Genomic DNA, 13505 nt, shown 5'->3' on the forward strand with positions numbered 1-13505 from the left:
GCACCGGATCTGGGCTGTGTTTGCAAGTGCTTTAAAATAATTTGAACCAGGGCGCCTGGGTGGCTCAGTTGGCTAAGCGACTGCCTTCGGCTCAGGTCATGATCCTGGAGTCCTGGGATCGAGTCCCGCATCGGGCTCCCTGCTCGGCAGGGAGTCTGCTTCTCCCTCTGACCCTCCTCCCTCTCATGCTCTCTGTATCTCATTCTCTCTGTCTCAAATAAATAAATAAAATCTTTAAAAAAAAAAAAATAATTTGAACCAGATTTTTTGGCAGATATTCTTTGGGAGAGTTTTCTATGCCTCCCCCAGAAAGTAGGGGTTTTTGTTTTTTTTAAATCTTCTCCAAGCTGCAGTGGGTCTTCACCTGTGCCCTGGAGTCCAGTTAAAGGGTTGGCTGCCTCCCCCCAGCATCTGAGGCTTTTTCCGTAGGGAGAAATGTGCTTTTCCTGGGCATCTCCCCTCCTCCAGTTTTGCCCCCCTGACAGAGGCTCTCTCCAGACTGCCACCCTGTACCCAGTCTAGGGAGAAGAGCCTGCAGGGAGCTGGGAGCTCCCCTTGCATCCTGGCTCTTGTTAGCCTATACTTAAACCTTTCACAATTCGTTTAAAACTTCTAGGTGATTTCTTTTTATTTGTTTATATAGGTTCTGGACAGGTTATAATTTTGTAGTTTATCTGGCTTTTTCTTGTTGTTAGGGTGAGAGTGAGTCTCTTTTCCAACATTCTGGGTTCCAGGGGAAAGCAGAATGTCTCCTTGGCTTTTCACCTTGTGTATATTTCACAGGGAAAATGTGCTTCATTCACATTTTTTCTTTCTTTCATCACAGTGTTGTTACAGGCAAGCTACTAGGAACTTTGCAAACTATATTAGTAAACTGGGTCTCAAAATGTTTTCTTTGTGTTTTCCCAGGTGTTGGGGATCTTGAATGTTACAAAACTGCAGTTCATTTTTAAGAGTGCTCGAAAATGCTTCCTCCCATCTATTATCCAGGAACCAACTAAGCACAGGGATCTCTCCTGTCAGGGAGTCATGGGTGTTAGGCACAGTTATTGGATGCCTGGCCCCCTAACAGGGCCTCCCTTGGCCAGGGGCCTACATTTGTGCTATAAAGGCCCATCTGTGTTAACTATATTTAAAAAAATGCTTCAAGTAGTCTGAAATTTCTGCTGAATTAATAATTAATGTAGCTAATGTAAAAATCTCTGCCAGAATAGTTGAAATCATCGAGGATCAAAATGGAAATGGTCCTGCTTCTCTTGGAATTTTTCCTGAAGGGTAAGGCTGTTGTCATGTCTGTTTCCCTTTAGATGTTAGTGAGTATGGTCCAGCCAGAGAGCCTCTGAGCCTAGTCTGGCACCGTGGATTAGCTCTTCCCAAATGGGTATAGGTTCTCTTTCTGTTTATTTTAAGAGATAGGAATTGATTGATTTTAATGAATCTAAAAAGGAAGACTATCTCATTATCATAGGCTTATTGAATTCAAGCACTTATTTCTTACTAGCGGGCAATAATGATTATAATAAACTTTAGAGATTTTGGAATTTAACACATTGATGTTACTAAAGATGTGTATATTTAATTCAAATTAGCAGAGGACAAAATAGTTTGTTTTGTAGCATCCTGCTAGTGGTGGCAAGGCCAGGCTTTGAACTCAGACAGATATGGCTCCAGAATTTGAGCTCCTGAGCACTACTACTCGAGTGTTCCATACTCTCCAGGCTGTGGAGTATGGGAACCTCAGAGCAGGAAACTCCGTGGGCCTCATCAGCAAGATGTACAGTCAAGAACTGAGGTGGCTGTTCTCTCCCTGGTGTCACCTAGACTCTGGTCTCTGCTTCTCTCCGTTGTCTGTAACATTCTTTTGCTCATCTCTGCGGACTAGCCCTCTGTTCTTTTATCAGTAAGTATGAACTCCACATGGCCACTCCAGCCACATCCCTTTCCAGATCTAGAGACAATCACTAACTGATTCTCAGTCTCTGGATCTCTCTGTACACATTCTCTCCCTGGAGAGCCTGACTGGCCTGGCTCAGAGGAAACTAAGACATTTCTGATCATATCAGCTGTGGGTTCAGAAATTGGTTTGGTCTTGGAATGGGGAGGAAGTCCTCAGAGAAGAGGGCTTTAAACTGTGCACTCACCTCTCAGAACAAGTGTAGTAACTTGGAAAGCACTTTCAACCTTTAGAATCAGTAAGAGTATGAAATATTTGGACAGTTTTAAGGGCTAGCCCTGGGCAAAATAGAAACCATTCCCTGTGTGCAGTGTGCTTTTTCTTTCTTTGGGCTATATTCCAAGGCCCACTGCCTTTATGTGGCCACCTAGGTACTTAGGCACCACAACTACATCCAGAAACCGTCACTGAACGGATTTTTGGAGAGTGCCGACCATGAGCAAGGTTCTGTGGCAGGCTTAAGATCCATGAGCTGTTTGGAGGCTGAAGTTGTGACCTTCAGCGATTCAAGAAAGCTGTATACCAGACGTATGACTTGAGCTGGATTTGAAGGAAGGAGAGGATTTAGGTAGGTAGAGAAGGGAAAGCTTTCTGATTGGGTGGGGTAAGGGAATGGCTGCTTTTGGTAACTGTGCTGGTCTTCCTCTTTATTCCATTCTCTGCATAGACCTCCCTGGACAACTAAGAAGCTTTAATCTTTACCTTGAAAGAAGGAATGACCTCAAGCTGGAAGGTAGATCTGTAGATGGTACCTCACTTTCTTTCCTTCTTTATATATATATATATGGGGGGAAAGAAGTTGTAGAGGCTAGAGGATATGGAAATAATATTAAAGTATGTTATCAGGCACCGGGTGGTTCAGTCGGCTGAGCATCTACTTTCGGCTCAGGTCATGATCTGCATCGGTCTCCCTGCTCAGCGGGGAGCCTGCTCCCTCTGCTTGTGCTCTCTCTCTCTCTCTCTCTCGGTGTCAAATAAATAAATCTTAAAAAAAATAAAAGTGATGTTATCATAGCCACCATTTATTTTATATCTGTTTAATGTCACATATTGTGTTTTATACACACTTGATTTAATTAAATTTAGTCAGAAGTACAGCCCTTTTTCATGGAGGAGAAATTTGAGGGTTAAACAGATTAGGAAATTTGCCCAAGTTTCCCATACTGAGTGGAATTAAAAGTCAGGTTTGGCTGGCTCAAGGCCTGGGAGTTGTCATACCTGGTTTAATTTCTCATTACAGGAGGGCATATAAACCAGTAAATGATAGATGTGTTATTAGTGAGTCTTAAAAATCTCTTGAAAAACCTAATGGAAGCTAAAAGCATTAGTCCCCTGCGTGTTAAGTATTTTACCAGCCACTTGAAATGTTCGTTTATTAATAGTCACTTTCTTCCAAAGAAAACTATCATTTAAAATGTGAGGATTTACTTTGTAGTCTTTTAAGTAAGAAAAAGTAATAAATGTGTAACATTTAGCTAGGAATAAGCCTTTGTAAAGGAAGAAATTTTTAGGAGTGCTGTCTACTTGTACTTCCTGTGCTAACCACCAGAGTCTTAGGGGAAGAAAGTCCAATAAAGTTACAACCCCCAGTTACAATGGCAAGGTAACAGCAGGTACAGGCACTTTTATTTAGTACAGAAGAGTCCCTGTGTTTAGAGGACTTTACTGTGAGGGAGAGTCAAGCACAAAGTATACACAGGTGGACAAACTACAGGTGCCCCAAGTGTTAGAACACGTTGGTCTTGCCCAGCCTACAAGAGTTACCTCCAGATTTCTTTTTTTTATTTTTTATTTTTTTTTTAAAGATTTTATTTATTTATTTGAGAGAGAGAGACTGAGAGAGAGAGCACATGAGAGGGGGGAGGGTCGGGAGGGTCAGAGGGAGAAGCAGACCCCCCGCTGAGCAGGGAGCCCGATGCGGGACTCGATCCCGGGACTCCAGGATCATGACCTGAGCCGAAGGCAGTGGCTTAACCAACTGAGCCACCCAGGCGCCCAACCTCCAGATTTCTTTGTCCAGTTGTCTGAGCCTAGATCATGTTCGGCCCAGGTTTTGGTTTGTGTGTCTTTTTTGTTTGTTTGTTTGTTTGTTTTATCCGTTATCAGATCAGTTTAAATTCGTTTTAGCCCTTTTCTCTTTCTGTCCCCAAGGAGGCTAGAATTTATTCAGTCACTGAGGGGAAAAAGGTCCTTGTGCTAGTGTCTCCTTATGTAAGGCCCAATTTGAGACTAACCACATTTACTGAGGCCTCCGGGGCTAGGCATGAGGCCAGGTGCTGGGGACGGGGTGTAAAGGAGCAAGTAGGACCACTGTGAGAGCCAGAACCTGGTCACCTCCACTGCTGCAGCCCTGTTGCTGCTCCCCAGGGACTGCAGGAATGAAAGATGTCCTCCTGGACCTTACAGTCTAACGGGGGAGGCAGATGTTAAGCTGTAACCAGGAGGAAAATTTCAGGTAGAGGCAGCCATCATTCCCCAGTTCCTCCCTCTTCTCATTTGGCTTCTCTTCTTGTGGTCTTCCCTGCTTCTTTTCCTTTCACATTAGCTGTTTTGCTTTTGCATCTGGTTGATTTAGTTGTGAAACTCAATTCTTACTCAGTATTTCAAAAGTCATGTACACAGAAGATTAGAGAGTTCAGGAGAATTTTCTGAAGATGGGAGAGGGGACATTCATGGTCTGGAAACACAGACACTTTGAAATGGAGCTGGAGATGTCACTTTTTAAAATGTCCTCTGGCCACCGCAGCTCCTGGGGCTTTCGCAGGCCCTTGGAGTCACCATTTCACTGGCTCCTTCCCTCCCCCATGGCTCCCTTGTCTTTCCTCTTTTTTGCCCCCTCACTGTTGAGAAAGCTCTGGTGCAGGACCTAGACTAGAAAGATGGTCCTCCTAAATTCCCCTGCCCACATCCCTCTACTTTTCCTTTCATTTTGTTTCCATTGCAGTATTTATCCCTCCAGCAACCAAAAGAAGCTTTGCTTACGGAGGAGGAAAAATCCCTCAGGCTGTAAAATGGGATTTAGACCTTGACAAATGGTGCAGAGATGAGAAGGAAAATTCCACTACTCACACGTGGTCTGCCCTTCAGGTGTGGCAGGAGCATTTTCTCCCTCAGCGCCTTGGGAAAACCAAACCAGATTTTAAAGAGAAAGTTCATGTTCATCATTTCGTATGGCATTGTGGTATAATCTAAAAACGAAGCAGAAGAAATGAGAGAGGAATGAACATTATGTGGTTTTCATAAGGGCTTTGAAAATGGTTTATAAAAATAATACATGGTCTATGCTTAGGGTTTGGAAAAGTCAGTTTTAAGATGTCAGTCCTCCCCAAATTGATCTATAAATTAAACATGACTCCAGTCCTAAGTCTATCAGGTTTGTTTTTGTAGAAATCAACTACAGATTCTAAAATTTATAATCAGTGAAAGGTGCTATAGTAGGCAAAAATAACTATAATAGGGGCTCCTGGGTGGCTCAGTTGGTTAAGCGTCTGCCTTCAGCTCAGGTCATGATCCCGGGGTCCTGGGATCGAGTCCCGCATTGGGCTTCCTGCTCAGCGGGAAGCCTGCTTCTCCCCTCCCACTGCTGCTCCCCCTGCTTGTGCTCTCTCTCTGTCAACTAAATAAATAAAATCTTTAAAAAAATAATAATTATAGTCAAAATCTTTTGAAAAAGAACAAAGCTGGAAGATTCACACTAATTTCAAGACTTACTATAAAAGCAAGGTAATCAAGACAGTGGGGGTATTGGTGAAAGAATAGACAAAATGGAACAGAATAAAGAATTCAGAAATATTTCCAAATATGATCAATTGATTTTAGACAAAGGTATGAAGGCAATTCAGTGGAATAAAGTGTAAAGGCAATTTCAACAAAGGGTGCTGGAACAATTGCACATCCGTGTACAAAAAAATGAACCTTGACCTATACCTCACCCCATACACGCAAATTAATTTAGAGTGGATCATGTACCAGGGTGTCTGAGTGGCTCAGTCAGTTAAGCATCTGACTCTTGTTTTCGGCTCAGGTCATGATCTCAGGGTCACGGGATGGAGCCCAGCATCTGTTGGGCTCGGCACTCAGCGGGAAGCCTGCTTGGGACTGTTTCTCTCTCTCTCCTTCTGCCCCTCCCCTCCGCTTGTGTGCATCTGTGCTCTCACTCTCTGTCTCAAAATAAATAACATCTTTAAAAAAAAAAGTAGATAATGTACCCAGATGTAAAACCTAATTGGACTTTATCAAAATTAAAAATATTTTCTCTGCAAAAAACACTATTAAGAGTATGAAAACACAACTGACTGGGAAAAAATATATGTGAATCATATATCTGACAAAAAACTTCTATCCAGAATATATAAAGAACTCTCAAACTGAACAATAAATGAAAATCAAACAACCCAACTTAAAAATGGATGAAAAAATTGAATGGATACTTTCCCAGAGAAGATACACAGATGAAAATAAGCATGTGAAAATATGCTCAACGTCAGTAGTCATCAGGGAAGTCACAGACCTATTACAGTGGTTAAAAAATGGCAATACCAAGTCACGTGAGGATGAGAAGGGTCTGGATCTCCCACACAGTATGTTGGTGGGAGTGTAAAATGTTATGGCCACTTAGAAAACAAGAATCTGTATGTAAATGCTTATAGCAGCTTGATTCTTAATCACTAAAAACTGGAGGCAACCCAGAGTCTCTCATCAGGGGAATGGGTAAACAATTTGTGACACATCTGTACACTGGAAGAGTCAACAATTAAAAAAAAATTATTGATACACACAACAACATGAATAAATCTGAAATTATTCTAAGGAAAGATGCCAGACTCAAAAGGTACTTCTAAATGCCATATTATATGGCATTTGGAAAAGGTAAAACTATTAGATTGGAGTGGTTGCCCAGGGTTAGGTAGGCGAGGAGGTAGTGTGACTACGAGGGGATGTTGGAACTATTCCCTTCCTGATTGTGGTAAAGGTTAAATGACACCATGCATTTGTCAAAACTCAGAACTGTATGCCAAGAAGAGTGAATTATACTGTATATCAGTTTAAGAACAAATTTTAAAAAACATTTATGCTGTTTTTTAAAACAGAAAACAGAAAATACAAACAGAAAAATAGAGAAAAAAAGTATATGCTCATTGCATAATATTTGGAAAAGACAAGTACAAAGAAGAAAGTCCACAGTTCCATATCCTAGTTACAATCACAGTTATCCTTTGAGTGTATGTTCTTCTGGTTTTTTTCCTTTGGCATTTTCACATAGTTAAAATGATATGATCTCTCTTTATATCATACATGTTATATATGTAATGATATGAATTCTGTTCTGCTTTTTAACACTATGCTGTAAACTAAATTATATAATAAGCAATTCCTTATTATAAAACATTTCCATAAATGATATTTTAATAGAGTTATAATTTTTTAAAAAAATATTTTATTTATTTATTTGAGAGAGAGAGAATGAGAGACAGAGAGCATGAGAGGGAGGAGGGTCAGAGGGAGAAGCAGACTCCCTGCCGAGCAGGGAGCCTGATGCGGGACTCGATCCTGGGACTCCAGGATCATGACCTGAGCCGAAGGCAGTCGCTTAACCAACTGAGCCACCGAGGCGCCCTAGAGTTATAATTTTTCACTATATGGTTATACTATAATTTGTTTAAATATTACCCTAGGATTGGTTGGATAGGTTGTTTCCAGTTTGTCAGTGTTATTTTTTCAAAAATTCGAGGAGCATCTTTGTTCAGAAATCTTTGCACACATCCCACACATTTTTTTTTTTTTAAGATTTTATTTATTTATTTGAGAGAAAGAGAGAGCATGAGCAAGGGGGAGCGTCAGAGGGAGAGGGAGAAGCAGGCTCCTCACTGAGCAAGGAGCCCTGATGCAGGACTCGATCCCAGGACCCCATGATCTTGACCTGAGCCGAAGGCAGACGCTTAACCGACTAAGCCACCCAGGCATCCCTATCTTTTAAAGATAAATTTCTAGAAAATGTAATTATTGGATCAAAGAGTATGAATATTAACTTTCAAAATACATTTTGGTCAGGTTACCTTCTGGGAAATTTATACCACTTTAGTGACACATCAACAGAGTGGGGATTCTTGATTTTACCAGATCCCTTTATCAGCATTTGTGTTCATCTGTTTCCTCATACGGCAAATGGGGTAATGAGAGAACTTGTCTTATAGGATTTTGAAGTAATGCCTGTTAAGTGCATGGCACAATAGCTGCAATGTTGTTAGCCCCTTTTGGTGATTTTATTTGAGTATTTGCTTGTTTGATAGATAAAAGTGGCATGGTATTCATTTTAACAGAATTTTAAAAATTACTAGTGAACTAGAATAATTTTTAATAAATTTATTATTTGCTGTTTGAATTTTTGTTCTGTGACTTGTCTGTGTGTTTTTGGGGGTTTTTGTGTAGGTTTTTTTTCAGTGTTAAATATATTAAGGCTTGGTTAAGTTTGTAGCAGGCATTTTTTATTTTCCAGTTTGCTTTTATTTTATAATTTTGTTTTTGCTGACTTTTAACATATAATGGGCTTAAGGTTTTATGTAGTCATATCTATAAATCTTTTATTTTATGATTTTTTCTATTGCTTTTATATCTTGCCTCAAATAAAGATAAGTAAATAATCATGTTTTATTTTAATATTTTTTAATGGTTTTATTTACTTTTACTTTTGTTCTTAAATCTCTAAGTGTGTTTCTGATAGGAGGTGAAACTAAATTTTTTCAATAGCATTTATTAAATATTCCTTTGTTAATTTGTAACTCCTCCTCTACATAAAAAGTTATTTTAGAATTTATAGTCTGTTTCTGGGTCTTCCTGTTTATTCTTCTGTTTATTTTTGTATCAGTTCCACATAGTTTAGATTATTATTGCTACATAATAATCTTTAAATATCTTCTAGGAGAAATTCCCTTTTTCTATCAATCATTTTTTTAAAAAGATTTATTTATTATCTTAGTGGGGAGGAGGGGCAGAGAGGGAATGAGAGGGACAAGCAGACTCTGCCCTGAGCACGGAGCCCAGCTCGGGGCTCGGATCCACAACTCTGAGATCATGACCTGAGCCGAAACCAAGAGTCAGACACTTAACCAACCAACTGAGCCACCCAGGCGCCCCTTAATTACAAAACTTTTAAGACATCACAAAAGGGGCATCTGGGTGGCTCAGTTGGTTAGGTTAGGTGTCAGACTCTTGATTTCAGCTCAGGTCATGATCTCGGCGTCATGAGGTTGAGCTCCATGTGAGCTCTGTGCTGCTGAGAGTGGAGCCTGCTTAAGATTCTGTCTCTCCCTCTCCCTGCTCCCCACCCCACTCACTCTCACACTCTCTTTCTCTATCTAAAAATAAAATAAAATAAATTAAATTAATTAATTAATTAAGACATCACCAAAATAGACTAGTCTTTCAAACCTTACTCATCACCCAGCTCCAACAACCATCAACATTTTGCCATAGTGGTCAGTAAAATTTATAAAGGCTTATAAAGGCAGTGCTCTAAAAATAGTATCAAGGAACATGTTGGAAAGCTAGGTATATGGAGTAACCCAAATAAAATAATTTGTTAGTATATTTTAATATATAAAATCTTTGTTAGTATATTTTAGGTTTACTCATGAAAGTAATCTATGCTTTTCATATAAATTGTAAATAGTAGAGAACGGTGGGAAGTTAGAAGTCAGAGTCTCCTTGTCCCCTGTAACTTTGGTCCCACTCCCCAGTGGGAACCATGTATCTGTTCAGCATGCTTTCTCTAGGGATTCCTCCACATGTATGTAACTGGATGTGGCAGGCTCCCTTTCCCTGACTGAGAGGGAGCGAGGTGTCCCTGCGCCTCTACAAAAGGGGAAGATCAGGAGGATGAGATAGCCTGCAGTCCTTGCAGCACCTTGGTCAATTGATGGAATGTGGTGTCCCTGAGAACTCCACCCTCAAGAGTCCTTTGTCCCCCAGGCCAACTCTGGGAGAAAGTCAGTTTAATCTCCTCAGCAAATACACCAGGACATTTGAATGTTGACTTTTTTAAAAAAAGAAAACAAAGTCTAGTTCATATAAGGAGAAATATATCTCTCCCTTTAATATTACTTTGGTCTTATTTCTGGTGAAAGAACAACCCTGATGCGCTCATGGTGTGGATAATTCAGATCCTTCTGGAGCTTGTAGGTGACTTCTCATTCTCCATTTTGCCTTGATAGATAGGGGCAAGTGGATGGCTTCAGCTGCTCAGATACAAAACATGCACAATTTTATTTTAAAGAGGTGCAAATCTAGAAGTGCTAAAAAAGCTTTTTTTTCCTTTTCTTTTCTACCTATAATAGTAGTTTCTTGCAGGGAGGCAGAATGAAATGAATGAATGAAAACATTCATCTTCCATTGCCATTACTACTGAAATAATCAGCTCTTTTCTAAGGAGAGTTACCTAATGCCCAGTTATTTCAGAATCTGTTGTTCAACATAAAGAAAATATAGTCCTTCATTGGATATTTGATCTTGGTCAAATGGTAAAGGTCAGTGCATGGAATATAGGATTTGTAAGGGCTGTACAGTTTGTTCAAGTAATAGAGATTCAAATGTTATAAAGAAAATTTCCAAGATTTTACTGTCTGCCCTCCCTCTCCCTAGAGTTCTGTAAGCTGCAAAAATATAATTATGGTCATTGCTGGGTATGTGCAATTACATGCACACTGCTATTGTGGATTTACGTGGTTAACAAAGATTGCTCTTATGTTCGTAGGTGTTGTGATGCCAGCCAAGCATTCATGGCTATTCATGTCTAAATGAATGGGTAAAGAAGTTAATGTTTAGTAGGAAAAAGAACCTCCATGTGGGGAATCAGGCACTTTCCATATTGCTGGTGGAAATGTAAAGTGGCACAACTGTTTTGGAGGGAAATTTGGCTATATATCACAAACTGTTGTTTAAAAATTGCCTTGTTTGCTGCCCTGTATTAGGACTTTCAGACTTGGTGTTTAATTGGAGGTAGCATGTTCATAATACCTAATGGTAGAGAAAAAAAGAGCATCTCAAATTATATTAAATTTTTTCCTGTTAATTCTTAGGTTTTAGCATCTCAAATTACATGCTAAGTTCATATAAGTTTTAGCATCTCAAATTATATTAAATTTTTTCCTGTTAATTCTTAGGTATTTTCTTAAAGTACTTCTCATGCAGTTAACACTAATAAAGAATTGGCTCTGCGGACAGAGCAGCCTCTAATCTTAAAAGACTTTCTGGTATAACCAATTCGGGAAAACGTTTGGCAGTTTCTTATAAATTAAATATACACCTTTTCTTTGACTGAGCAATACCATTAGTAGGTATTTATCCAAGAGAAATGCAAACATGTGTCCATACAGAGACCTTTACATGAATGTTCATAGCAACTTTATTCGTAACAGCCCAAATTGAAAAAGAAACCTGAATGTCTATCAGCAGGAGAATGGACAAACTGTGACCGTCCATATGATGGGATACAACTCAGCAATAAAAATAAATGAACTTCTGATACAACATGGACGAATCTGAAAAGCATCATCCTAAGAGAAAGAAGCTAGACACAAGAGTACATATTGTATTATGTGAAGTTTTTTTAAATTTAAATTCAATTAGCCAACTTATACTACATCATTAGTTTCAGATGTAGTGTTCAATAATTTATCAGTTTTGTATAACACCCAGTGCTCATTGCATCATGTGCCCTCCTTAATGCCCATCATCTAGTTACCCTATCCTCCATGCACATCCCCTCCAGCAACCCTCAGTTTGTTTCCTATAGTTAAGAGTCTCTAATGGTTTTTCTCCCTCTCAGAATGACTTCCCATTCTGTTTTCCCTCCCTTCTCCTATGGTCCTCTACCCTGTTTCTTATGTTCTGCATATGAGTGAAACTATATGATAATTGTCTTTCTCTGATTGACTTATTCGCTCGGCATAATACCCTCCAATTCCATCCATGTTGATGTAAATGGTAAGTATTCATTCTTTCTGATGGCTGAGTAATATTCCATTGTATATATGAACATCTTTATCCATTTGTCTGTCAATGGACATCTTGGCTCTTTCCACAATTTGGCTATTGTGGACACTGCTGCTATAAACATCGGGGTGCACGTACCCCTTCAGATCACTACATTTGTCTTTGGGGTAGATACCTAGTTGTGCAATTGCTGGGTCATAGGGTAGCTCTATTTTTAACTTCTTGATGAACCTCCATACCGTTTTTCAGAGAGGCTGTACCAGCTTGCATTCCCACCAACAGTGTAAGAGGGTTCCCCTTTCTCCACATCCACTCCAACGTTTGTTGTTTCCTGTGTTGTAGATGAAGTTTTTAAAAAGGCAAAACTAGTCTCTATTGAAAAAGCACTTCAGGGCACCTGGGTGGCTTAGTTGGTTAAGCGTCTGCCTTTGGGCTCAGGTCATGATCCCAGGGTCCTCAGATTGAGTCCCGCATTAGGCTCCCTGTTCAGTGGGGAGCCTTCTTCTCCCTCTGTCCCTTCCCCTGCTTGTACTCTCTCTCTCTCTAATAAATAAATAAAATCTTTAAAGGAAAAAAAAGAAAAGTCACTTCAGTGGTTGCGTGGGGGTTAGGAACAAGGGTTGACTGGGAAGGGGCATGAAGTTACTTTCTATAGATGGAAACATTCTATATCTTGGAAGGAGTATGGGTTACGTGGATGTATCCATTTGTCAAAACTCATTAAAATATACACTTCAGATTTGAGTATTTTAATATATGTGAATTTTACCTTCTGTTTAAAAATAAACATTTATTTATTTTATTTTATTTTTTTAAAGATTTTATTTATTTATTTGACACAGAGAGAGAGAGAGTGAGCACAAGCAGAGGGAGTGGCAGGCAGAGGCAGAGGGAGAAGCAGGCTCCCCACAGAGAAGGGGGAGCCCGATGTGGGACTCGATCCCAGGACTCCAGGATCATGACCTGAGCCGAAGGCAGTCGCTTAACCAACTGAGCCACTCAGGAGCCCCAAACATTTATTTATTTTTTGTAAAAAAGGGTTTCCAGTTTCTCCTTGACCGTTGCAAGCCTTACTCAAATTTCAGCTTGAATCATACAAATAAAAATTAGAGGTTTATATACCTTTATTACTTGTTAGGTATTTCATATTGTGCCCTTTCTTTAAATCTTGGAGCATGACATTACGAAACAAAAACATTAAGCATGAAGAACCAAGATAAAATGCATTATGAAAAATCAGCCTCTCTCTGAGTATGCCATACTCTGCACATCACTGTTCTGAAAGGTGAGCTCACTTTTCCCCAAATGGTAGTAATGGCGGGAGGTCTCTGTCAGATGACAGGCAAAGAACATCCTTCATTTTAGAATCATGATATTGTACTTGCACCTGGTCTTTAGAAGTAGTTCAGGAAACACTCTACATTCCTTCAGGACTTGAACATTGACCTTTTGCTGTGCCAACCCATGTTGTCCGCCTAGTGACTTCTATTGGCTGCACTGTTAAGTCTCTGGATTTTATTCCTCTGCAGCCTAGAGAGGTTGGAAGAGAGGGAGGGGAGGA

At 39.9% G+C, this 13505-nt stretch overlaps 1 protein-coding gene across 1 annotated transcript in view; it reads left to right on the top strand.

Annotated features, from left to right (window-relative positions):
• The first annotated feature begins 1661 nt into the window (after positions 1-1661).
• MCF2L2 (MCF.2 cell line derived transforming sequence-like 2) overlaps positions 1662-13505 on the top strand; it is a 236007-nt gene continuing 224163 nt past the window's right edge. Inside the window, exons 1-2 of the mRNA XM_044921376.1 lie at positions 1662-1754; positions 2326-2482. Coding sequence (XP_044777311.1) covers positions 1662-1754; positions 2326-2482 — 250 coding nt within the window. The remainder of the gene's footprint in view (positions 1755-2325; positions 2483-13505) is intronic.

Source organism: Neomonachus schauinslandi, chromosome 1, assembly GCF_002201575.2.
Source record: "Neomonachus schauinslandi chromosome 1, ASM220157v2, whole genome shotgun sequence".
Classification (NCBI taxonomy): domain Eukaryota; kingdom Metazoa; phylum Chordata; class Mammalia; order Carnivora; family Phocidae; genus Neomonachus; species Neomonachus schauinslandi.